The sequence below is a fragment of the Barbatula barbatula genome (assembly GCF_947034865.1).
Source record: "Barbatula barbatula genome assembly, chromosome: 9".
In the NCBI taxonomy this organism is placed as follows: domain Eukaryota; kingdom Metazoa; phylum Chordata; class Actinopteri; order Cypriniformes; family Nemacheilidae; genus Barbatula; species Barbatula barbatula.
In genome coordinates, this window is record NC_136772.1 from 5,097,215 (window position 1) to 5,121,317 (window position 24,103).

A 24,103-nucleotide genomic window follows, 5' to 3' on the forward strand; every position below is an offset into this window, starting at 1 on the left:
TTCTCGTGTAGCTGAAAATAATGACTGAGGAAAGGCCATGGGGCAAGGTGAGATCGCCCTCCAAGGAACCGGGCACAGTCACTGACCCCTGCCGGCCAAATGAACTCTTCTAAAACAAATTAAGACATCGTCATAAACTCCCTAGAAACCCTTGAATCCCATCTGCTTGTACATGAGACACTCAACACGCTCATAACTCATCTTCAGCTTTCAAGTTTACGCTTATGAATATATATTTCTCTCTCTTTAACATTATTATGTTTCTCTTTTGCTTTCATTTCAATCTGTATCTTTCCCATTTCTTCTTCGCTCCTCATTTCTTGGTTCTCATTTTTCACTCTTCCCTCTTCTTTATTTCTTTGATTCTGTCTCTTTTAATCCTGAGGCTTTAGCATGTGCAGTATTTGCCTCCTGTGTGTTGACGCAGCTTAATAAGAGAACAACATTCGCACCGCACATTTCCTTTTCTGTTACCCTTTCCCTCTCTGCAGAAACCCCCTGAAATTCAATTGTCGGGCTATAATTACGGGTTTAACTAGGGACTAGCGCAGCCATTAATCAAGTTCACCAAAAAGCACAAGCTCTGCCTGGGCAATTTCTCTAAGTCCTTGTATCTCAGCATGTGCGTGCTAAACACATTGAAAGTTCGCTGTGGTCCAACCAGCTTTGAGTTTCGCTTCTAGAAATGTTCTTCAAGCATGAGACACGGTGTATAACTAGATTTGCTAGATTTTGTTGGCATTTACACTACACGGCCAAAGGTATGTGAACATTAACTTCTAAACTTAAATGCAGTTGTGTATGGTTGAAGTATTCATAAAAATGTCCTCAAGATTTTTTTTATGAATTAAAAAAGAGCTCTATAAAAGTCTTATAATAACAATCCATAATTGGAAACTCCCCCACTATTTTTTAATCGATTAAAATTAAAGTTGACAAGCTCTTTTTAATTTTATTTTTCATTGGTGACATATTTGCAAAACCCGCAGGGAAACATGGGTGACCACTAGTAATGATTTATTAAGAAAATATGAATCACAAAATATGGAAATTCAGTTTCCACTCAACATCAACCGTATTCAATATAAAGGGAAAGGTCAAGTCAAGTCAGCTTTATTTATGTAGCACTTTTTAAATTTTCATACAAGAAAACATTGACTATAAGCAAAACGTATAAGGTTATGCAAGTCAAAACACAGGTCAAATGTCAGACAGACTATAAATTCCTACATGCTGTGTTAATTAAATAAAGATGAAAATCCTGTGATCATTTACCCATCATGGAAATGATGACAGAATTTACCTAATTATGTAAACTATCCCTGTAAATTTCCAGGAAAAAGTGGTTCTCAAACTGGGGCTGTGGCCCCCTGGGGGTCCCAAGATGGATCCAGTGGGACCACAGGTTTTGTGGCATTTTATGAAATAAATACATTAATCAAAAATATTATGCATTCAAATATTAGAAAAATAACACCACCAACCAAAACAACTGATGTTACAGCATTGTATAACTGAATATGTTTTTGGTTGAATTAAAACTCTAGTTTAAGGTTTTAAGTATTTATTTGGAGGCCACAGCGATGCACCCTACGCAAAGAAAGAAAAGATTGAGAAAGATTGTCTCTTATAAGCTACATATTCAAATTTATATAACGCTATAAAAACCTATAATACACCTGGGGCTAAAATGATTCATTAAAAGTTTAAGTAGAGACATTGGTACAGTTTGCATAAGTGTGTAGACAAAGCCTAAAACGTATAAGAGAATGTAATCCATTGTCTTTTCTTGCGAGTAAGTCTAATCATCTGAAGTTGTTTGTGTTTCTCATACTGTCGGATTTGTGAAGTAGGAGGCAGCGGCGCGGCACCTGGGCTAATGAACAGGGTAATAATTAGGACGGAGCGGGCCACCAATATATTCAGCTCCCAGAAGCACCGCTGAAGTATTTGTGCCACCTCGGCGTCTAAAAGAGCTCAATATGAGATCCGTCCCCTTTCATTGTACTGTTTTAAAACAAAGGTTGCCTCGCTGGGAAGGGAGGGCAGATTAAGACGCTGTCCTCAGCTCTTCCCTTAAATAGAGGCGACAGACTAATTTAATTGCTCATCAGCTAATGATGCTGTTTTAAAGCGCTAATATCTTTCACCCTGACAGCAGCGAAGATAAGAGGGGTAAACCGTCGCCGACAGAGCCAACGAAGGGACAGTGACGCAGGGAGAGACAGAACCAAAAAGAAAGAAAAACATGGAGAAATAAGGAGCAGTTGTGTAATTACAGGCCTTTACAGTGAAATTAAAGCATTGTTAAATCGTGCCGGCTCCTCCCTGCACCACTGTTAGGACTTCATCTTTCATAAATACAGTCGGCGCTGGGTAATTATAGACGTTTTGTATAGTTTTAGGCACGAGTTGCAATGAAAAGCAAATTGCTCGTGCTCTTTCTTCTTTTGTTCACGAGTCGTCAAATTCAAATAATATGAAAAGTGCGAGGGAGAGCGTGAAGCGACTACGTGAGTAATGCTCGTTTGAAAAGCCGCTTATTTCCAGGGAGACTGAAGTTGCCTGTAAATCAAAATGTGGCTGGACGGTGTTCTGACAGCATTGCAACCTTTAGAAAATTTAATGATAATGCCTCAGACCTCTGAGAGGATGCAGGTTTGAATTTATTACCTGGCCGGGAGGCCTTTTTCTCGGGAAAGCTCATAAATTTGCCTGCAGGGGGACGGTGAGCACACAGTTTAAATAGAGAGGTTGACTTTGCTCACTACGGGTCCTGAAACATTCCCCTGAGATGTAAGGCACAAATCGTACGTTTGTATGGAAAATTTGTGTAGTAATAAATCAAAAATGTGTACCTTTTGAAAGTTAAAATATTCTGGACATAGATTCATTAATTCATAATTGATCACATTTATGATTTTGGCAGACATGTTTAGAGACTTTCTCAATGGTACATTTGTATCAGTGTTTGTGTTTCCTGCGATTTATTAACTTAAATTAACACGAGAGAGTAAAATATAAAGTGAATTATTATTTTATAATTTAAATACATCATTGTTTTAATAATTATGCTAGATGACATCCAGTATTAAGTGAGTTTAAATGAACACATTTCTAGTGTGTTATAGACAAACAAACGGGAAACGAAACAAGTGTGTGCTCTCTTCAGACAAAAATACAAAAATAAGAATCTTGTTTAGTGTTAATAATGCATTGCGATAGTTGATAAACCCCATTTTTCTTTCTTTTATATCAGTTCTGTCTTACCAAACCGCCTTTAGTGACTGAATCCACATCACAAGCAAAACATCAATAGACAGAGTTAGACACGTTGTGTCCTTCCAGGTGCTCTGATCAATACGAAGAGCACATTTACCCTTTGTAAGATGAAAACACGCCCATTGAATTAAAGATTGCAAGTGTAAAAGGCGGTCTACTGTATGTGAAGGCTGCTGTAGGTGTGCAGATAGCAAACTGGCTCCTGGGGTCCAGTTTATTTCTCAAGTACATGTATGGTCAAGCTCAGCCTCAGGTGACTTCCCACTGACTACCCACAACTTGTATGAATGTGTGCAAGTAAAGGCACATGTTTTCCGGTGTGGAAATAAAAAGTCATGTTCGCAGTGAGTGCTTTTGAGAATTCATGGGTAGATTTGGTTGTTTGGCGTTTACTGGTGTCAGATCTTGGTTTGAGGCACCTTGAAGAAACTAGACTAGATATGGATATTCACAAGACGTAAATTCTGCTTTGTTTTTTAGATAAATAATCAGTATAAAATTTGCAGTTGAAAGAAGTTCTTCATTAAGTCAAACATTTTGTTAATTTTACACAAATTCAAATGAACAGCTTTGTGGGTAGTTCAGTTTTCTTCAGGGAAGTCTATTGTAAATTCTGGGCGTTCTCCCAGTTGTCAATGCTCAAGAGCTAAAGAGAGAAAATAAATAAATCTTTTCTTCTCTTTTGAATTTATTATATAAAAAAACCATCGACATTACCACTGTAGCTTATATCACTACAGCATCCATTAAACTGAGCTTTTCTGTGAAGGCATAAGGATAACTGCCCGGTAGTGTGCACAGTGGAGCTAACAAGCAAGATTGCCAAAAGCTCAGTATGATTTGATTCGCTATCTGAAAAACACTTCAGGAGTGGTAAATATTGGCTTAGAAAAACACCCAGAGAGGTCAGGCTAATGAGCTTTCAGATCATCAGCCATCCACATAGGCAACATCTTTCCTTTGAGAGCATATAAAAAGCCAACAAATCAATCCACAAAACAACAATTTTGAAATTCAAGTTTTAAACTACAGCAAAATCTGTAGCTACTCTCAATTCTCTACCCTTCTCAGATTTTGGTTAGTATGTGCACGGCTTGTTTAATAGCAAAAGTCATTATACAGAACTTCCATTACCAGTGATGTAAGCAGATTGAAAATAGGTGGAAAGTCTAGGGCTTGAGGACCGAATGCAATGCACACAGTAGGATATTAAAAAAAAAACAAGTTATTGATGGTGGGGGGGAACATGCCATTGCTTTGTTTGTATCACAGGTTCAGATGGCAAAGGTCTTGAGAAAACACACATGAGGAAAAAGTGGATTAATCCTTATTGGTCATTGGGGAAACGTTGGTTGCAACAGATGGTAGAAAAGATGGCTTTGACCTTAAAGGCATTTGTCCTTTAAACTCCCATTTGCTGTTAAAACAACCGACAGATGTTGTATAGACCATTTCATCAGACGTGTGCGCGCCTGACCCCCAGTTAATTTCTGGTTTGTTTTTGGCTAGTGTCTGATAATATAACTATTTATATTTAATTTAATTTATGTTCATATTTACTGTATAATAATTGTTTTACATAAATGATTTGTTGAATGGGTCCTGTGGTTTTGTGGCATTTAAACAAACCGTACACTGGTACACTGACATCTAGTGGTTGAGCTTGGTATCCAAGTCTAAATTCTAAATACTGGACAGGCAAGTTTAGCCACGGTTCATCTTCTAACGGTTCCAGCACACTCACACCTTTACTCACACACATCATCAACACCTCCCGTGCTCACCGGCACTTTTCCATCCACATTCAAACAGGCCCAGGTCACGCCCCTGCTTAAGAAACCCACATTGGACCCATCTACTCCTGACAGTTACAGACCTGTCTCTTCTCCCATGTATTGCTAAAACCCTTGAAAGGGCCGTTTCCTTCAGGGGGCTCGCTGTCCACTGCTCACCACATGATCACTGGGGTCCCTCAGGGATCGGTGCTTGGACCGCTACTTTTTTCCATCTACACAACATCCTTGGGACCCATCATACAGGCACACGGCTTCTCAGATCACTGTTATGCTGACGACACCCAGATCTACATCTCGTTTCACCCAGACGATACCACTGTAGCAGCTCACATAACAGCCTGCCTAGAAGACATCTCAGCTTGGATGAAAGAGCATCACCTCCAGCTAAACCCAGCCAAGACAGAAACTACTCATATTTCCGGCATACCCCACGGTACAACACGATCTCACCATCCAACTTGGCAATACAATAATCATTCCTTCCAAAACAGCCAGGATCCACTGAGTCATATTTGATGAACAGCTGTCCTTCGATGATCACATTGTAAAGACAACGCAATCATGCAAATATGTCTCTTTCAACATTAGAATGGTTAGATGTCACTGAGCATGCGGCACAACTCATTGTCCAGGCCCTGATAATCTCAAGGTTGGACTTCTGCAATGCTCTCCTTGTTGGTCTTCCTGCGAAGGGTATCAAACCACTCCAGCTGGTTCAAAACGCAGCAGCACGCCTCTTTTTTCAACAGCCCTACCGGTTGAAGCATTCAGCAAATGAGCGGCGTCTTGTACATTTACATTTTACATTTATTCATTTGGCAGACGCTTTTATCCAAAATTGTTGTATTGCCTTCTCATATGGGCAGTAAAATTGCTTTCCCGCTCATTCTCCTTCACAACTCCTTCCTGGTGGAACATTCTTCCTAACTCGGTTCGGTCAACCACATCTCTCAAAAACTACTTAATCTCTTCTGTGAATAGTTGTCAGACAAATGAAAACAAATATTTTTCTCTCAACAGGTAGTGGTCTAGCTTTTGTTGAAACTAGAAACTTTGTTTTAGCACCTAATGTATTATTGCTCCTGTATGACATATCGCTTATTGCTGCCTGAACTCTTTGTAAGTCGCTTTGGATAAAAGCGTCTGCTAAATAACTTAATGTAAATGTCTTCTCGGTTTCTTTTGATTGTTATCAGAAATAATCTACAGACACTCCATTGTTTGTGAATGTATTCCAGAAGTTGAATGTATTCCAGAAGTTAAATTGGGGTCACAAAAGTACGCATGCACCGTTACTATTATTGTACGCCAAATCTCATGGTTTTTTGTTGCCATAAGGAATTTTTGGAGAAAAATTTGAGGTAAATTTTATTGGAAACTGTACTAAAATATGATAGATTAAACTATGAGAAATCTCAGATTCCTTGGGAATTGGTTTCTAAAGAAATTGTTGTTTCATTGTAGGTTGAGGTTGTTGAGTATATGTAAATAATGTTTTTCAAATATCATCCAAGTCAAACCCAAGTCGCATTTCTTAATATCGAATATCTATTCAGCCTTTAAAGAAGCCTCAACGGAAATTGTATTCCTTTTCATCTAATCAGAAATTACATTTCTACTCATAAAACCGCTAAAATTAGTTTGTCTAACTAAATGAGCTGTGGTTTCACTATTAAATGAAAAAGGCACTTAATTCTCTAAAAACCGACCAAAGAGACAACCCCAAAGCGCGTCCGTGGTAACTTCAATAGGTATATTTAGAGATCACGTAAATCATTTAAAACTCTCTCTTATCATTTTGTGATTATTTTGATTAATATGACAAAGCTGTGTTCAAAGGGACACGTCTCTCATTTCAGTGCCGCCCGAAGTGATTAAACTAATGAACAATGACTTCATTTAGCGTTTTAATTTCTACGCAGCGGATCTTATGCATATTTATATTTTTGAACATAAGCAATTAACCTGATGCTGTTTTTTATATCTGGGGGAAAGTCATTCAAAACCAATCAGAAGTGACGAGCTGGTTGAGAAGTTTCAGGCAGACGCTTTCCAGCGTTGGGTCGATTCTCGTGAGACGCCCGACAAAACCTTTCAGAGACTGCTGAAAATAAGCCCATGAATGACAAACTTATCAGTTACAGAGGCTTTAAATGGCCAGAGAATCATAAACAAGCCTTTACAGACTTCAAATGACTGGGAATCACGCTGTTTGAAAAGCACATTGTTTTCATTGTGATCTTCATCAGAATTGGCTCTCAAGGACTACTTGACTTTGTCTTTTGCAGTAAACCTACAGGTTAAATGTTAAACAGAAGAGGGACAGAAACGGAGAGAAAGAGATAAAATGAATGAGAGTAAATTGCATATTAATTCAAGTCATTGTTGTTCCTCTCCTTTGACACCTCTGCATCTCTTTCGGATTAATTAATATATTACACTGGGGCGTCCCATCACTGTTTTACAAACATTACGGGAACAAGTCAAATTGTAATTTCTGTTCAAATTATTTGATGTGTACGGCTATTTTCTAAACTAATGCATGGTTCTTCTCCACACCAGTGGACATCACGAACTAGTGGCATTGCTGCCACTGAATTGAGATAAGCAATGGCAACTAATTGAATAATTGCCATTCGACCAAACGATCCCAGCGCGGGTCCACTTCTCATCAAACGTGGGCAATATTAAGCATGACACAGGCGGAACCGGACGGTAATTAATGCACCAAATCAATTACAAATCACTCTATTTGGAGAATTCCTATGAGGAGAGCCCCTCATTATCAGAGTTCTGATGGAGCCCTGCTCCCACGAGGAGAGACGCTTCTTTTCTTTAGCTCTATCTCTGTAGACAGTAGCATGTAGTGTTAGATTTACACTTCTCAAGGATATGATGGAAGTCTCAAAGTCACAGATCTGTACATGGCGTTCCTCTCTTCTGCTCAATCATCTCTCATTCTCACTTTGTCTGAAACTAAAATAACACAAATCTAGAAGGCCATTACAGCCCGGTGTGGGAGAATCTTGGAATGGTTTTTGTTCTGCTGGAGCTGCAGATAGTAATAGATGAAGACACAAAGTGAATTTTATGGATTTTGCGTTTTCGTCAAATGTTTATTTTATGCTGCAGAATGTATAAGATCATAGACTCTCTTTATGCTAATGAAGTTGAATCGCATTATAGGGCATTGGGTTGTTTACCCTGATTCTGAAAATGAGTAGGACAAGTCCCTGGATCTTTTGTTGGTCTTTTTTATTGGAACTAGGGCAATCGGGTCCTTACTATAGCCTACATTTTGTACACTGTCAGAAGCAATGGTAATGAAATGTACCCAAGCTGTCACATACGAGGTACCCTAACGAAAAGGACACTTTTGCACCCGAAGAATGCATATTAGTACCTCAGAGGTATATACTGGTACCAAAGAGTGCGTTTTAGTTCTTTAATGTACATATTGGTATCAAATGTATGCACATATGCACATAAATGGTACATATTAGGAACTTTGAAAAACACAGTGCCTCATTGACAGCTTTGGTATATTATCTTTTATGATGTTTTCTGTCAATGTATACCATAGTGAGAAAGTGAACGGAGTGACATAAAGTAAATGATTGTGTATGATACAAATTCCAGATTTAGGCTTACAGAATAAAGCACAATATATATTATAAACTTTTTTTGCAAGTCGACTAGTTGTCTCATATACTGGACTGTTCCATATACAACATATAATGCAGAAAAAATGTAAGTATGCTATTAGAAAGAATATCATCTGTCCGAAAAGGTAATGTGATCAGGGCTACAGTATATTGGAGGCTAAGTGTTTTTCCAGAAACTGTAAAGTGGTTGAGAAACACAGCCAGTCCAGAACAGTTTCAGGGTTTGTAATGCCATCAGAAGTCATCCAGAGCTGTTTCACAGAGCAGCAGAATCCCCATCTTTCTTCTAATGTCTGGAAAATCTACCTTTCAACTCTCGTAACAACTCAGCTGAAGAGACCTTTAAAACTCAAAGAGGTGGAATGTGCATAAACTTTGATTTAACATCTGCTTAAAAGACAGAGAATCTGATCTGCCAGCCGTCAGGGCAAAGCTCATACATCATTGTCTGCCACCGATGATGTCATTTCCTAGACTCGGCGCCCGCAAAGTTGTTCTTCCGTCTCTGTGATATCTACTGGGTTCAGACCTAGCACTGAGATTTTGACATTCAACGCACACAGAGCCAGACCGCAGAATAGGAGGTTAATGCATCAAAGCAGATCTTTTTCTTGTATAGGTCATGATAGAATTTACCTTCCAAGGGTGTACTGTAAATAGTCATTGGCCACATACAGTTCATACTGCATCTAAATTCTGACAAATGAATAATTTGTTTGATGAATAAAAATTTCCTTAATTTGTTATAGTAGCAAATTCCAAATAGTGTTTAAATGCATAGTTGTCGTTTCAAAAAGCTTTGCCGTTCTGAATTTTTTCCCAAAGAGACAAAGTAAAGAAGGCATTCTTGAGAAATTCTACCATATTCCCATTTCTTAGTATTCCAAACATCAGCACAGGAACCGGAACAGAAGAAGTCCTTGCAGTGACAGATCAAATGAAAATGTGAAGGTTTGTCCCGAGTTCTTTCTGCGATTACTGTCAGCATCACATATTTGACACGTCAGTGTTCAGAGGACTTAAAAAGTGAACGGACACACAGACAGCGTGTACCGAATCTCATCTAAATCAGACGGAAAATGCTTTTGAAGACAAAATGGAGTGACAAATGGAGCAGACAAATCCGGATGAATGGAATGTATAAACACGATTTTGATGAAGGTTCAATTTAAAGAAATAGTTCACCTTAAAATAAAAATGTAATTTGCTCGCAGTCAGTTGTTTCCGATCACATATTATCCTTCTTCTGTGAACACAAAATTCGCTTTTTTTCCATGCCGAAAAAAGTGAACGCACAATTTGTACATTTATTCCCAAGTTCTCTAAGGCCAAGCGATAAACTGATATTTATTTTGTTATTCACTGATAATTTTATGCTCCACCAGAGCTCTATAGATTTGTGCTTGAGTTTAATTAAAAACAAGGCACCTTTGACACCAACATCCCTCTTTCTCGTGTCACGTGACTGATGATGAGCGAGTTCGAAAAACATGACCATTCGTTTGAACACGTAATATGTTTTTTTCTTGTGTAGACTTGGGCGTTTTGCTGTACATCTTTTTTGTTCATCGAAGAAATTAGTAATATAAGAAACAATATAGCATGGAACGACATGGGGTGAGCTATATCTCCTAAAGTGAACTATTTAAAATTGAGAGGGAGGGTTTTTACTGTCAGATGTGCGCTTATGTCGAGGACAAAGAGTAAATGGATGGGATGGGTATCATGGAGAGGGTCAGCGAGAGGGGAGAGATCATTCTAAATTACTGTTGAGCCAAATCAATAGCACAGCAACTCTTGCATAGTTCGTTGTTGGGCACCAAAGTGACTGCTTTCATTAAGTGTAGATAAAACAAACAGATGAAGGATTATATTAAGACATCTGAGGAAACACAGGGCCTTTTATTCTGTTTTCATGAGATATCTCCCAGCAGTGAGTCGCAATAAATCGCATACACACGCACGGGTCGCGGTCTCTAGAGAGAAAATGAGAGTGCTGTATTTGGTGTCACCACTGTTCTGCTGTTGTGATCTTGGGTCCACAGGGATGAGGTGGAAACCTGGATAAAAGATAGACTTCATGCAGAGTGACAGGCCTTTCTTTCTCTAGCAGCAATCATGGCTCTTCACACAATCCCAGCCAGACTCCATCTTTGAATGTGGCGTCCCTGTAAGTGCGCCCACACTTTCAGACCCCCTCGGAGTGCGAGATGAAAGAGTGTGTGAGATCCTGAGGGACCACCCACTCAATCTGAATCGTCTTTCTGTAATGAGCATTACGCCTGTGACACCTTGCACTCTCTGCGATTAACCAAATCATGCCAATCGACTTTCAAGACAAGCCTTTTCTGTTTCAAATCCCAGTGTGGATTCTGATTTTCTTGGGGTTTTTATTCACATTCATGATTCCTTAAAGGTTCAGGTGATTTTGTTAACCACTTAAAGTGGTTTATTGAAATATATCATTTACATTTACATTATCAAGTGTAAATGTTTGTTTGCAATTTAGAGATAACTGTGTTTACGGATGTGTTGACTCTTGTGGTTTAGTCACAAACGACGAGACTAAAGTTACAAGTCAAGAAGTTTTAAAGTAATAGTCCGGAGAAATATATTGGTGTAAAAGTTTATTTTTCATTTTCAAAATGTAATCAAATCAAATAAAAGTCAAGAGATGTGTAGAGCGTATTTGCAAAAACAGATTCCATTAAAAAAATGTTCAAAAGTTATGTTTTCTATTTTAATTATGTTTTAATTATGTTTTATTATGTTTACAGTTTGATTTATATGAATTGGAATGCACAATAAGAGCATAGAAAAGAAGTTATTCGTTTGTGCATATAAACTCTTCGTGAATTCTTAAATAAAGTATGTTTATTTCAGACAACAAAAATATGAACTTAAAGAAAATGACACTGAAAGAGTCAACTAAAGCAAGTTTCAGTCAAACTTATTTTTTTAATGAGCTTAACTTGTCAAGAAAAGACAAGAAAATAGGCTGGGTGACTGTAACTGTTTACAAGGTCTCTAATTTATTAACATTTATTAATTCAAAAAATATTTAAATTTATTCATTTAGGATTTTAACATATTCATGCTTTTTTCCAATAACAATATAAACCTTTTTAAAACAATTTTATACACCTTGTAAAATTAGCACATTTCCCACGTGAGATTAGCTTGTAAATATTTCTTATTTCAGGATATTTTTTGTAACATTTAAATTACAGGAGTGCTAGGGTCATGTGTTTGCAATATTTATTTTGTAAAATATCTTTGCATCTGGTAAAGCCCGTTCTATATGATTCTATATTATGTTCTGAAACCAGTTTCATTGAGCACACAGATAGAGCGTTCCTGTGCCAGACTTGTTTCTCAAACATATTTCAGTCGCTGATCAAGAAATCATGTTTCAGCATCAACTCTTTGCAGAGCCAGATGGTTTGAAAAGAATGTTTGCTAAAACAAAGCCCACAGCTCCATTAATGATTGGTGACATCATTTCGGTGGTGGGCGGCGGTCTGCTCCTGTCCGCTCTGTTTGAGACGGAGGCTCATAACAGCAGTGTGAGGGGAACAGAGACTATAGAAACCTGTGTTTACAGTGCTGTCAGATTTGGATGACGGCTCACTCCTTCAAAACATGTCAACTTACTCTTACTTCTCAAAATTCGTCTTTGAGTAGAAATACAGAAGGACATGAAAACATGATATTTATTGAGAAAAATAGCAAACGTATATACAGAAACGCTTGGAAAATTTGACTTTAATAATATTATTAATAATATTCTATTGATAACTTAAATAATAGAGAACGATATCAAGACAAAGCTTTGGATGAACATTTTTTTATCGTTTTAAAGGGTTCATGTCTACATAGACTGTTTTTCTTGTAGTATATGAGTCAAGGCCTTAACAGATTCTGACTGGAAACAATATTTGTATGTTTATCTTTACCCTAGCCGACAGACATTATTCCAAAAAACAAGAATCTATTTTCTTAACTTGCGATATGAAATTACACAGAACACCTCCCTTGTCATCTCCGCTCTGGAGTTTCATATACTGTATTTGCTGTCACAGAATGTTTTGTGGTAATCAAAATATCCTGCAGGCTTTGCTTATCAACAAGGCTGACATGAGTCTGTTGCACCATCTAAACCAATGAGAATCAAGCTGCGCCTCTCATTCATAATTCCTCACACAAAGCACGTCTGGTGTCTCCGTCAAAAGGGATAAATGGAAATAAATGGAGCTGGAATCGCGAGGGATCAGGATTGAATAACTTTGCGAAATGATAGCTCCTCTTTTAGCAGTAACTCTAACCATAGTACAAGAAATAGGGATCATGGGATTTTACAGTGCATGTTCATTCACCTATATTAGGGGTACAAAGCATTTAACCGTACGTTTAAAGGTTAAAAAGATTTAGTAGTAGCCCCAGTGAGTAAAAGTGCATGAAAATGAGTCGATAAATCAAAAGTGAAATCACATTTGCGGATTAAATACACAGGGTTGCCAGATTTTCTCAAATGGAGCATATAGGCGGGCATTACACAGAGTGAGACGAACCCGAGCCGGAACTGAAATTAGAATGACAGACGATTCAGATTTAACTCTTTCCCCAGGCCAATAATTCTTATCCGTTCACTTTCGGCTTTACAACTTGACAGACTGCATACATTCGCACACAGCAACATTACACACTGCATGAAATGTCATTTTAAGGACGTTTTAATAGTATCTGACATTTTACAGTGTACTTCAAAGTTGATTTTGTCTTCCAAAAAGTACTTTTCGGGAACAAAATTTGTCCACCTTTACCCAACAGAATAGCAAAAACAACCCATGGCAACAGTATTAAAGTCGTCCAATTCTCTGGAAAAAACGCGGATTTGGCAAACCTGAAAATACATGCCCTTTCAGTTTATTGCGTGCTGCTTTAAAAATGCTAATAAATGACACTTTCTAACTCCACTAATAAGTTCTATAATGCTCGGAATAAATATTAACATAATGATAAATACATACTCATTATAAAACCCTTAGGTCATTTTAAAGGACAGAAGAGAAAAGCGAAGCTTTCACGCAATGATCCAAACCCAGGACATTCTGTGCATGTCTCCGCCCACCCTTCCAGCAGGCATAACAAGATCTATATATATGTAAATGATGGTTAATTAGGATAACAGTATGCAAAGGGCCATGGTCTTGCTATACATTTACCATTTCGTCTTTTGAAACCTCTCTGTCTCTCCCTCGCTGTTGTCTCCTCTAAACTGGAACAGGTGGAGTATTAATTATGCATTAAAATATACAGAAGGCCAACGCTGATCCACTCGACTGGCTGTGCACTCACTATTCACCTCATCCTCAACTCTCTTTCCCTCTTCTCATCCCTGTTTGTCTCTCCATTCCATGCTTGTTTTTGGACTGAAGGATTCTATTTCCATACCGAGCACGTTTCGGGGACTGAAAAGGGATGTTTTGTTTTCGTGGTACACTTCCTTTACTCGAACCTTTTACCAGCGGGAAGGTAAAGAATCTTAGGAAATCTAGTGAATCTGTTCGTATCTTTCTTCCCCTTCTTTGTTTCAGCTAGCTGTGACTTTCACTTTGTAGAGTGCTGTTTGGTTTTCAAAGGTAGGCCCGGGGGTAATTCGCAAACGGTTGTGTGGCTTTTGGTCGTTTGAAAGATTGCGTGTTATTTAGCAGCCACTTTGATTCATTAAATGACGGAGAGGAGTGTTAAAACCTGTCTTACATGTAGATGTGTTGTGCAGTTGAGTTACTGTATTTTAAAGAGATGGCTCAGGTGCCTGTGCTGTATATGATAGAGGTGGAATACACAATTACAGTAAATGATGCAAGATTGTGGTGTTATGATGTATATTGCTTATTGCATAACCTAGTGGAGGTACACAGACAGGCTTTACTTGTCCTTTGTAGGCTATTTTAACTTTCTCTTTCAGGAAAATGGACCAGAAATGTGGAAGACTCAAACAAAGACCAGATCTTTTACAGTATCATTCATTGTGCTGCGAGACCCCTAAGATCCTCTCAAAATGTCTTGTTAAAAAAGTCTTGGTTAAAACCTAAGGGAGGCCGTGCTGTTAAACGCTGGGATTTCATCGAGCACTTTAAATCCCTGTTGAATACTCATCTTTTCACCGCTGTTTTTCACCATTAGTAGCTATGCAGGAGTTTTTGTATCTTGTTTATGTCGTGTTTTTATGTTTAAATTGTAATTTTGGGTCTGTAAAGCACTTTGGCCAACATGTGTTGTTTTAAAATGTGCTATACAAATAAAATTATTGATTTATTAAAAGTGGAAAAAGAAAAATTGTGCTATAAGAATAACTTTAACTATAACTAAAGTAGCAAGTCATAATGTGCCTGTGTCATACATTAAAGTCTATTTTCCCTTTATATAAACACAAATATGTCAACACAGGCTTAAAGGCACAAAAAACTGTAATTCGAATCATACTGTACCGTTCATATTTCAGATGTTCTGGAGAGTCATATTGTCCATATGACAATTTGTCAGGGTTCTTATCAACAATAAGTCCTCTTCTGACATTTAGGTGAACTTTTCCTGTCAGCATCACAAGAGCCTTAAGTGGACCACTGTCATCTGAGCTTCCAAAACCAGCACCAGGACCTATTTTTTCTCATATCTCCCCCGCTCATGCCTCATAGAAGAGCATGAATTGTATTTATAGATTGGCTTTATCAAGGCTGCAGGCCTGTATTCTCTAACAGGGGCCTCCAAATGGCTACTAGTGCTGGGTATTTCTTTAAGTGCTCTATTAGCACACCTGTAAAAGAGCCTCTCTTATTGGTTCCTGAAAGCATCCTTGGACTCTATGTGTCAGCCTATAAATAACAGACTAGATATGCAGAAGTGGTAAAGAAAACAGAACAGATCTGCATGCTATTTTGTTTCATTCTGTGAACTACTAACAATATTTCTCCCAAATTATGAGCAGAAAGTGAAAACAGAAGTAACGGGACAAAATAGCTCCGTATTGTGTTAGTTAGCTGTGTGTTTTGTTATCATGGCTTAAATCAAAACAAACCAACTGCTGTTTGATTGATATTCATTGGAAGTTCATTGGAAGTTCATATTCACTTTAAACAACACAACAACAAGTAATGTACTGTTACAGTTGCATTAGATCTACTATAAAACTGAATAAAGCATCTAATATTTCCATTGATTATGTGTGTAGCAGTTCTCTGGTGAAGTCATATTGGATGTGTTGTTTTTGTTAATGGCAGGTAAGAGCTTCTCATTGACACTATGCCATTAGCTATAAACCGAGCTTGTAATCACAACAAGGTGTTTACCTTTATTTATGTGGTTCATTATTGAACAAACAGAGAGAAGAAAAAGGGTCCTCGTTCTCATCCTATTTCTTCCTCCTCTGCTCTTCTACTCTGGGTAAAATCGATCCAGTAGCTTGAAAATAACAAATTAGTTTGAGAAAGAGGAATTAACTGGTGCTGGAAAGTGAACATGGGAAGCCAAATAGGCTGTGTTGAAAATCTCAGCAGAGTAATCCTTTAATTAAATTAGGAGAAGTACAACAGAGATGTTGCTTTTTTCCCTCTTCTACTTTTTAGGGCCTTTCCTTTTTTCTGTCTCTTAGACAGCAGCAGTTTTCAGAGGTTGCTAGGTAACTGGGATGGGTTTAGTTCACGGTGACCAGGAGTTGTTGGCAGGATGTGGCAGGAGTGCATTGGCCATAATGACAGGAAGAGGAAACAGAGGAACCCCAGCAAGGTCAAAGGCTTGGCTAGCGTTCAGTTAGCGTTTCTTCCAGACTTTTCAGAAGTCTTGGTAGGATTCGAATTTGTGAGAGGAGGGACAGCAATTTCCCCTTCATTCAAATCATTCTGTTGTTGACTTTGACTGTAAATCACAGTAAAGTTCTAATCTCTTCTTACTCTGCTCCAGGTTTTCCATCGTGCTCCATAAAATAAACCCTACTCATTTGTTTACATACAGTATATTAGATATACACTTACTGTATAAAGTCATGTTTGCACAATTTTTATACAAAATACTATCATTCCAAAGTTAAGAGTCACTTGATCTTACTTTTTCCCCACATTTTACAATGATAGTAACCTCTTCAAATGTCTGGAATAGCAGAAATGTAACTATAGAAATTATGTTGTGACAAAAAACTGTACAACAAATCAGTACTATGTTATTCTTTGGCTTTTTTATAGTATGACATTACATGGTAGTGAATATTTCGCTTGCATACTGTTATTTCTATTACTTTTATTATATCAGTAATTCATTTCCATGAGTTCGAAATTCAATGTCACAAAAACATTTTCCATATTACATTTTCTTTCTGATGTTTATAGACCACTTTTCAAGATATAAACACTGGTCCAGAATCATTTCCTGTTTCAATTGTTTTTTTATCTTGCATATAAAGTAAATAAAAGTAATTATATATTTGTTTTTAGTTGTAGTTTTACTAATATTTAAAATTAGCTTTTATTTTCAGATCTTTAGTTTTTAACTATTCTTTTACATGTTTTTTTAATTGTTTATTTGTCTTTTTATGTTGCAGTATGAAATAAATAATTTTTCATTTTAGTTTTATTAAGTTCTTGTGTATTATTATACTTTTAGTGCCTTTCAAATTTTTTCAGTTTATTTCTGAATGTAAATAAAAATAAACGTAACAGAATCGATTTCAGTTATAATTTAAAAACAATATATATATATTGATCTATAAATGTTCTGGTGGTTGTATTTTGTTCAAATATTTGTGTAGTGTGAATAAACTACAACAGGAAGTTCACCTGGAGCAGCGTTAAAAGAGCGTTGAACAGTTTACATTTTCTGAAGTGGTCTATAGAACAAAATCACTATGTTTATGAAACAGTGAAGTTTTACCAACAAACAGTTGCATTAGGGGCCGTATACATCATCTCCTATTACATCTCATAAAGCCGTCTACAAGATATTTCTAGCTGATCTGATCTGCTCCCCATGCATCCCACATCCCCACTTGACAAAACCCTCATACCCACCATCAGCGATTCCCCACGTACTGTACATGTGCGGGATGTACTTCCTGCTATATCTGCGCAGTCGGAGCGCCTATTAGAACAGTTCATTAACCCAGATAAATGACTAAAACTCAGATTAAAAAGCCCTCGCGTCTCTGCCCATTAGCTGGACATCGAATGATGACAGCTGCAGGACGGGCCCTGTCACTCGGCATGGGGCCTGAGCTGAAGTTCACGCTTACTGACTGCTGTCAATGAGACGACTTCCCAATGCCCAGACTTCCTCAGGGCTAATTCCGCCCCCAAAAGTGTCATCATTCACAGCAGGAGGTGCTCTGTCAAAATGAATGAAACTGTGTCTTCCGTAATGACAGGCGCCGTGTTGGCACCAGTATGTCACGGTGAGGGTCTCACAGATGCGGTTGGATGGGTCTGAGTCACCCCGTGATCGTTATCTGTCTAATAGAGTGTAGAGTGAGAGAGTGTACCCACTAGCTTATTGTGTCCTACTGCTGCCCACTCCACACACTTCAGCTGAGGAGTGTCTGATGAGCTGAGAGCCCTGAGATGAGTCTGTGTGTAACTGTACATTACAGGCACTTCATAATTCACATTTGTCAGAAAACAGTCAAAACAGCCCAACAACGTTTTAAAGGGAAGAACCTAAACTCAAACAGGTTACTGAAAATGAAGACACTTGTTGATCTGCAATTATGAAACACACATAGAACATGTTTCATATATTTTCTACCGATGTATTTTAATAAAGAACTAAGATGTATGGTCGGAGAAACAATTGAACTGCCTGTAAAAGTAACACCTAGAGAAAATGTCCAAAATATGAACAATAGTGTTGTTGGGGGAAGTTTTAAGAGTTAAAGGGACAGTTCACTCACAAAATAAAATTCTGTCATCACTTTTCATTTACTCACGATCAAGCTGTTCCAAATCTGCATACATTTCTTTGTTCTGATGAATACAGGGAAAGATATTTGGAATGCTTGTAGCCAAACAGTTCTTGGCCACCATTGACGATCATAGTTGAAAGCAACAAGGGCAGGAAGTGAGGGGGTAGCTGAATCTTTAGGGTGGGCAGAGAGGATTTCCATCTTTTATATGCATAATAGCCTCCAAATGCTATGCAAATCAATTTTTATTGCATTTGATTTGAAAAATAAAAAATACGTCCTCAACTTGTCTTCCCCCAGTGAATCTCAAGTAGAATCTCCAATTTCCACATCTGAAGTGTTATTTTAGTGCTACTAACCTCCCAAGCGTAATTGTTGTCTCTTTGAGCAACCTGACTGAATTCTATTCATCGACATTGGCTCAACAAGTGTCGTTTGTTCATGACAGAGCCATGTGTTTCCCTAAACAATAGAAGATTGCGGGAGCGTTTGGGAAAAGCCAATATTTTTGTTATTATATTTGCCACTGTTTCCTATTTACAGTCCATTCGGGAGGTGACCGGATACGTGCTCGTGGCGCTGAATCAGTTTGAATACCTGCCCTTGGAGAATCTGCGTATCATTCGCGGGACCAGGATGTACGAAGACCGCTACGCACTGGCTGTCTTCCTCAACTACCGGCGAGATGGCAACTTTGGTCTCCGTCAGCTCGGCCTCAAGAACCTCACAGGTGAGTCCACAGGTCACATGATCTACGTTCATTTGTCAGCCTTTTGTTTTCTCACACTCTCTTGCGATGTTCTTGATCGAGTATAAAATGGCATGGCTTTGATCATAATATCTTTGTGAAGAAGAGTTTGTTGTTTCCGTACCTTCTCTGGATCTGTTCCACATTGGTGGAATGATCTACCAGCTGCTACAAGATCAGCCTAAAAACGCATCTCTTCCGTCAACACGTCGCTGATTGATTTTTCCTAATTCTCTTCCCTTTCCTTCTATAAAAAAATAAAATTAAAATAAATAAATAAATCAAAAACACTTACTAACCTCACTATTCTTAGCTTTGTATACTGTGCTAGGCTTTTATGGACTAGTTTGATGCACTTATGTATTTTGTTGCCTATGTTGTTATAATTGCTTCCAATGTTTCCTCATCTGTAAGTCGCTTTGGATAAAAGCGTCTGCCAAATGACTAAATGTAAATGTAAATGCTTTGATATTCAACCTAATGCATCTGTACTAAAGTCGTAAATCTAATGACTTACTGTGTTTGGCTGAGAATGTACAGTACCGGTCAAAAGTTCAGACACGCTTAATTGAGTTTGTGTTTCTCGTGATCTTAAAATCCTTTTGATCCTAAGGCTAATGCTTAAATGCTTGAAATATAGATTGAGTTTATGCCTTCATTTCTTTACAAAATAATTTTTGCAGTCAGGCTTTTGTGAAGTTGGTCAGTGTTCCACGATATCTATGGCAGAAAAGACAGAGATTATTCATCAATATGGATATCGTGCTCAATTGATTCCGCACAACGTCCATCAAAAATCCTTTAGCTGGAGGATTGGACGGCATGGACATTGGCAGTGCCAGTGAAATACGGCTGAATATCTACACCTGGAATTGGATCCATAAAACTCTGTGAAAGGTTTGGTGGAGAATCACAGAGCTTGACCATCTTAATAACTGCACTACTGTTCAGCTCTCACATGAACCAAGTCTTTATTATAGTTCAGATCTGTCAGTTTTAAAAAAGCGCTTGTAAACAGAGGTTTGGATAGTGTTTGCATGGGCATTCTCGGCGTTAACAAACGGACACTGCTGTTGTCTTTATAGTGCAGTAAAGTTTGTAAAGCATATATGAACACCGGTGTACATATGTTTTACGCATATTTCTAGATTTGGAATTTCTGGATTTGTTTGAGCGCACGTGCCAGACAATCAGTTTTGAACGGTAATATCTCCACCAAGCATATCAGTTTATGGACGTCTTTAAGGCTCACTCATTTGTAATAAAAGGAAAAATGTTCGTTTTCATTTCACTGGGTCTTTAAGAAGGGCATGATAAACTGAATGTAATTTGAAACTCTGTATTTTCTATTTAAGAATATTGAAAGTCATTTTAATTCTAGCAAGTTGAAAAATTATTTGTCATAGTTATTCTTGACAAACACCATCTTGCTATTACGAAACAGTTTTTCTGATCCAAGAAAAATCTTCACTTGCTTTCAAATGCTGGGCAAATGAAAGAGAGCAGAGAGACACGACGTAGCAGACCGGTTCAGCTTAACGGGGTAAATAATTCAGTCCGTGTGTATTGTTCCACTTATTCCAGTCTCTCTTCTGGAATCGAAGCGATGGCGTGTACATAACCCGAATGTCACACTGCAGTGCTTACATCATAGCTCTGCATTTCATACCGCTTTCTTGAAAGATGACAGTCTTTAAGAACATTGAGAGGAACAGGCGCTCCCAAAGGAGCGTGATCTTCTTTTTCAGGCAGTCTACTATGGAACAGCAGTGGATTCGAGGAGTGTTTGAAATCCCAGCCATGCCCATAGGGGAGAAGACGACACAGAACCTCTGCCCGCTCATTTTACTCAGTCTTTCTCATCAGAGTCATTCCCTTCCTGCATGTGCCTATACATTTTCTCTCTTCTGTCCAGTTTTACTGTCATTGTGAAATTCGCTGTCTCTACCGTCTTAACTTGAACAATTTTTCTCTTTTTCCCACATCAAGGGGTGCAGTAGCAAGGGCTTGTAGATAGTAGGAGCAATAGCAGTGAGGTAAAGTCATGCACCCTAAATAAAACTACTTTTTTTAAAGAAACTAACCAATTGTAGCATAATGCTTGAATATACATTTTTAATTAAGCATTATGTTGCATTGAGCACAGAGATCTGTCTCCCGTTTTCCTCCCTCTCTCTCTCTCTGGATGTGCTGGTCAGAGCTACACATTATGACTCTTTTGATCCCCTGTCATATCATCATCTCATTCCTCATGTTTAGCACTTCTCCAGCGATGTGTAAAGTGACCAATACCATCCATAAGCGGTATCGAGGAGAATAAAGGCTATTCCCTGTCCTGGCCCTGATCCACAATCTGAACAGATGAGCCTTTCGGCATTGCTAACTGAAATCCGTGGAGGTAGAAATTGCTCAGGATAAAATCTATTTCGCTGGTATATTCTGATATTGCTCTATTGATTTTCCGAAGATAGTGGGTTGGTGAGATCTAGTGCCCGAGCGTTAGTCACAGGGCTTCTCTTGTGACTGAGATTTTTAAGTTCTCATGGAGCTATTCATAAACTTCTTGGAATGTATGAATTGGGGAATTTTCAATGTAATCGTAATTTGTATATTTCTTTTAATAATTTTAATAATTAAGTTTCTTTTTGTCTTGAGTTCTCAGAAACATGACGTTATTTCGCCATTAAAAAACTCAACTTGCTTTCATTATACCTGCTTAGGAGCATGTTCTCTGAAGTCTATACCTATACACATTATATACTGTAAAGTTTTTTTTTATTATTTTAAATTCCGGAGGTTAAGAGAATACTCAGTGTTCGGAGCCGGAAAAAGAAACAAATGCATACAATTTATGCAATTATTACAAAAACAGTCAAAATATATACAATACAATAATATAAATATATAATATTTTTTGTAATTATACCTTTAAATGGTTTGATGCAATAAATACATTTTGTGAATGTTTTTGTAGTTTGTAAATCTATAGAGAAGATGTGTTGACATGTAGGCATTTAGGTAACTCATGTGTATAATATAATTTTAAGATTTGCCTATAGCGACTGTAAGTATTGAGCTTTATAATAACAGTTCTCAAAAATTATTGTTAAAAGGGAGTTTATTTAGCATGACAATGCATTATGTATACAAGCTTCAAAGAATGTGGTGCCGTCTGCTTTGTTAATCCACAAGCAGCAGTTCATTCTTGTCCACATGCCCATAAGGCCTCTGGAGGCAGGCGATTTGTATTAATTATACCCGTCCCACTGCTAAGGCAAAGGTTAAACTTCACATCTTTTCATTGACATTTCAAAGTGGCACTGGGTTGTCAGTTTCATAAGAATAAGACACGTTTTTCATGCCTAGACAAATACTTTTTTACTCAGTATTCATGGACGTCCTTATTGTTTTTCGTTATCCTTATTTATTTATTTATTTTTTGTTTAGTGCAGCCAAGCACAAATGCTTGTGTTTAGATGGTAATTACCTCACAATAATTACAGCCTCCAAAAACAGATGCGTATGTAAATGTTATACATTTTTCTCTATTTTCCGCCTTTCGCAACTTGTTAAAAGCTTTTTCTATAGTTGCGTGCAGTTTCTTTTCTTTACCCAACTGAAAATCTTAAACTACAAATATGATTATTTTGTCAATTGTGAACACATAGGCTACTTGTTTGTTTGACATCATATGCACCAAGGCTGTTCCAGAAGTTAGGCACTTTAAAGTTAATTACTAATATTATGCTGCCTTAAAAGAGCACTCCACCCAAAGAGGAAATTCTGTCATATATATATGATATGACAAAATATTTTATTTTCAAATGATACAATATTTGTTCTACTATGGTAGTTTATGATGTCCCAGAAATGTCAGTTAATTACATTTTCCCAAATATCTTTCTTCGTGTTTATTTGAACAAAGACATTTATAGAGCCGGAGAAAGAATTAACATTTTTGGGTGGAGCATCCCTTGGTTAGCCTATATTCTAAGGAAGCATTGTATATATTTTTCACAGAGACAACAATCCCATAATGCACTGCATTGACCTGATAAGTTCAATGTCAGTGATCTTATCACAAAGTTAAAAATGAAAAAAAAAATGTATCTCATAATATAAGTGTTATATATATATATTTTTTTTGCTTTGTGTAAAGATGGAGTGCATTATTATTTTACCTCCCTAGCAGCTTTATTTATTGATTCTATTAGTATATTTTAATGAATCTCTTATTACCTTTTACACACTACAATGTAGTTCATTGTCCCAATTTTCAGATGAGCTTCATTTTTTTGTTAATCATGTCATATAGACATTTAGGGTTTTCCCACAATGTAGGGCAAATTATCTTGAAAGAGGACTTTGTTTTTGTCAAGGTTTGTTTTTGTGCTTTCTCAAGGTTCTGATGTAGAACTGTGCTAGTCTTTTAAAGGCTCTACTGGGGTTGTGTTCTGCTGGGCCTCAGGCTGTCTCTTACAATAACTTGATCACATTTTTTGTTGTGTGCTGTTCTTGCCCTTTTGTTCACTTTTACAGTATCTTTGGTCTTGAACAACTTTCTTACACAACACTGTTGTATTCGGCTACACTACTTTCAGGATATCTGTGCCCAGAAAGGAGGATACAGTACTCTAAGTCTGCAACAGAATCAATTCATTTT

General features: G+C 37.6%; 1 protein-coding gene across 2 annotated transcripts in view; it reads left to right on the plus strand.

The window, feature by feature from the left end:
* erbb4b (erb-b2 receptor tyrosine kinase 4b) overlaps positions 1–24,103 on the plus strand; it is a gene marked incomplete at both ends in the record, with an annotated part of 235,030 nt that overhangs the window by 119,043 nt on the left and 91,884 nt on the right. For both annotated transcript variants that reach the window (XM_079465171.1, XM_079465170.1), the window contains one exon: positions 19,236–19,422. In XM_079465171.1, coding sequence (XP_079321297.1) covers positions 19,236–19,422 — 187 coding nt within the window. The remainder of the gene's footprint in view (positions 1–19,235; positions 19,423–24,103) is intronic.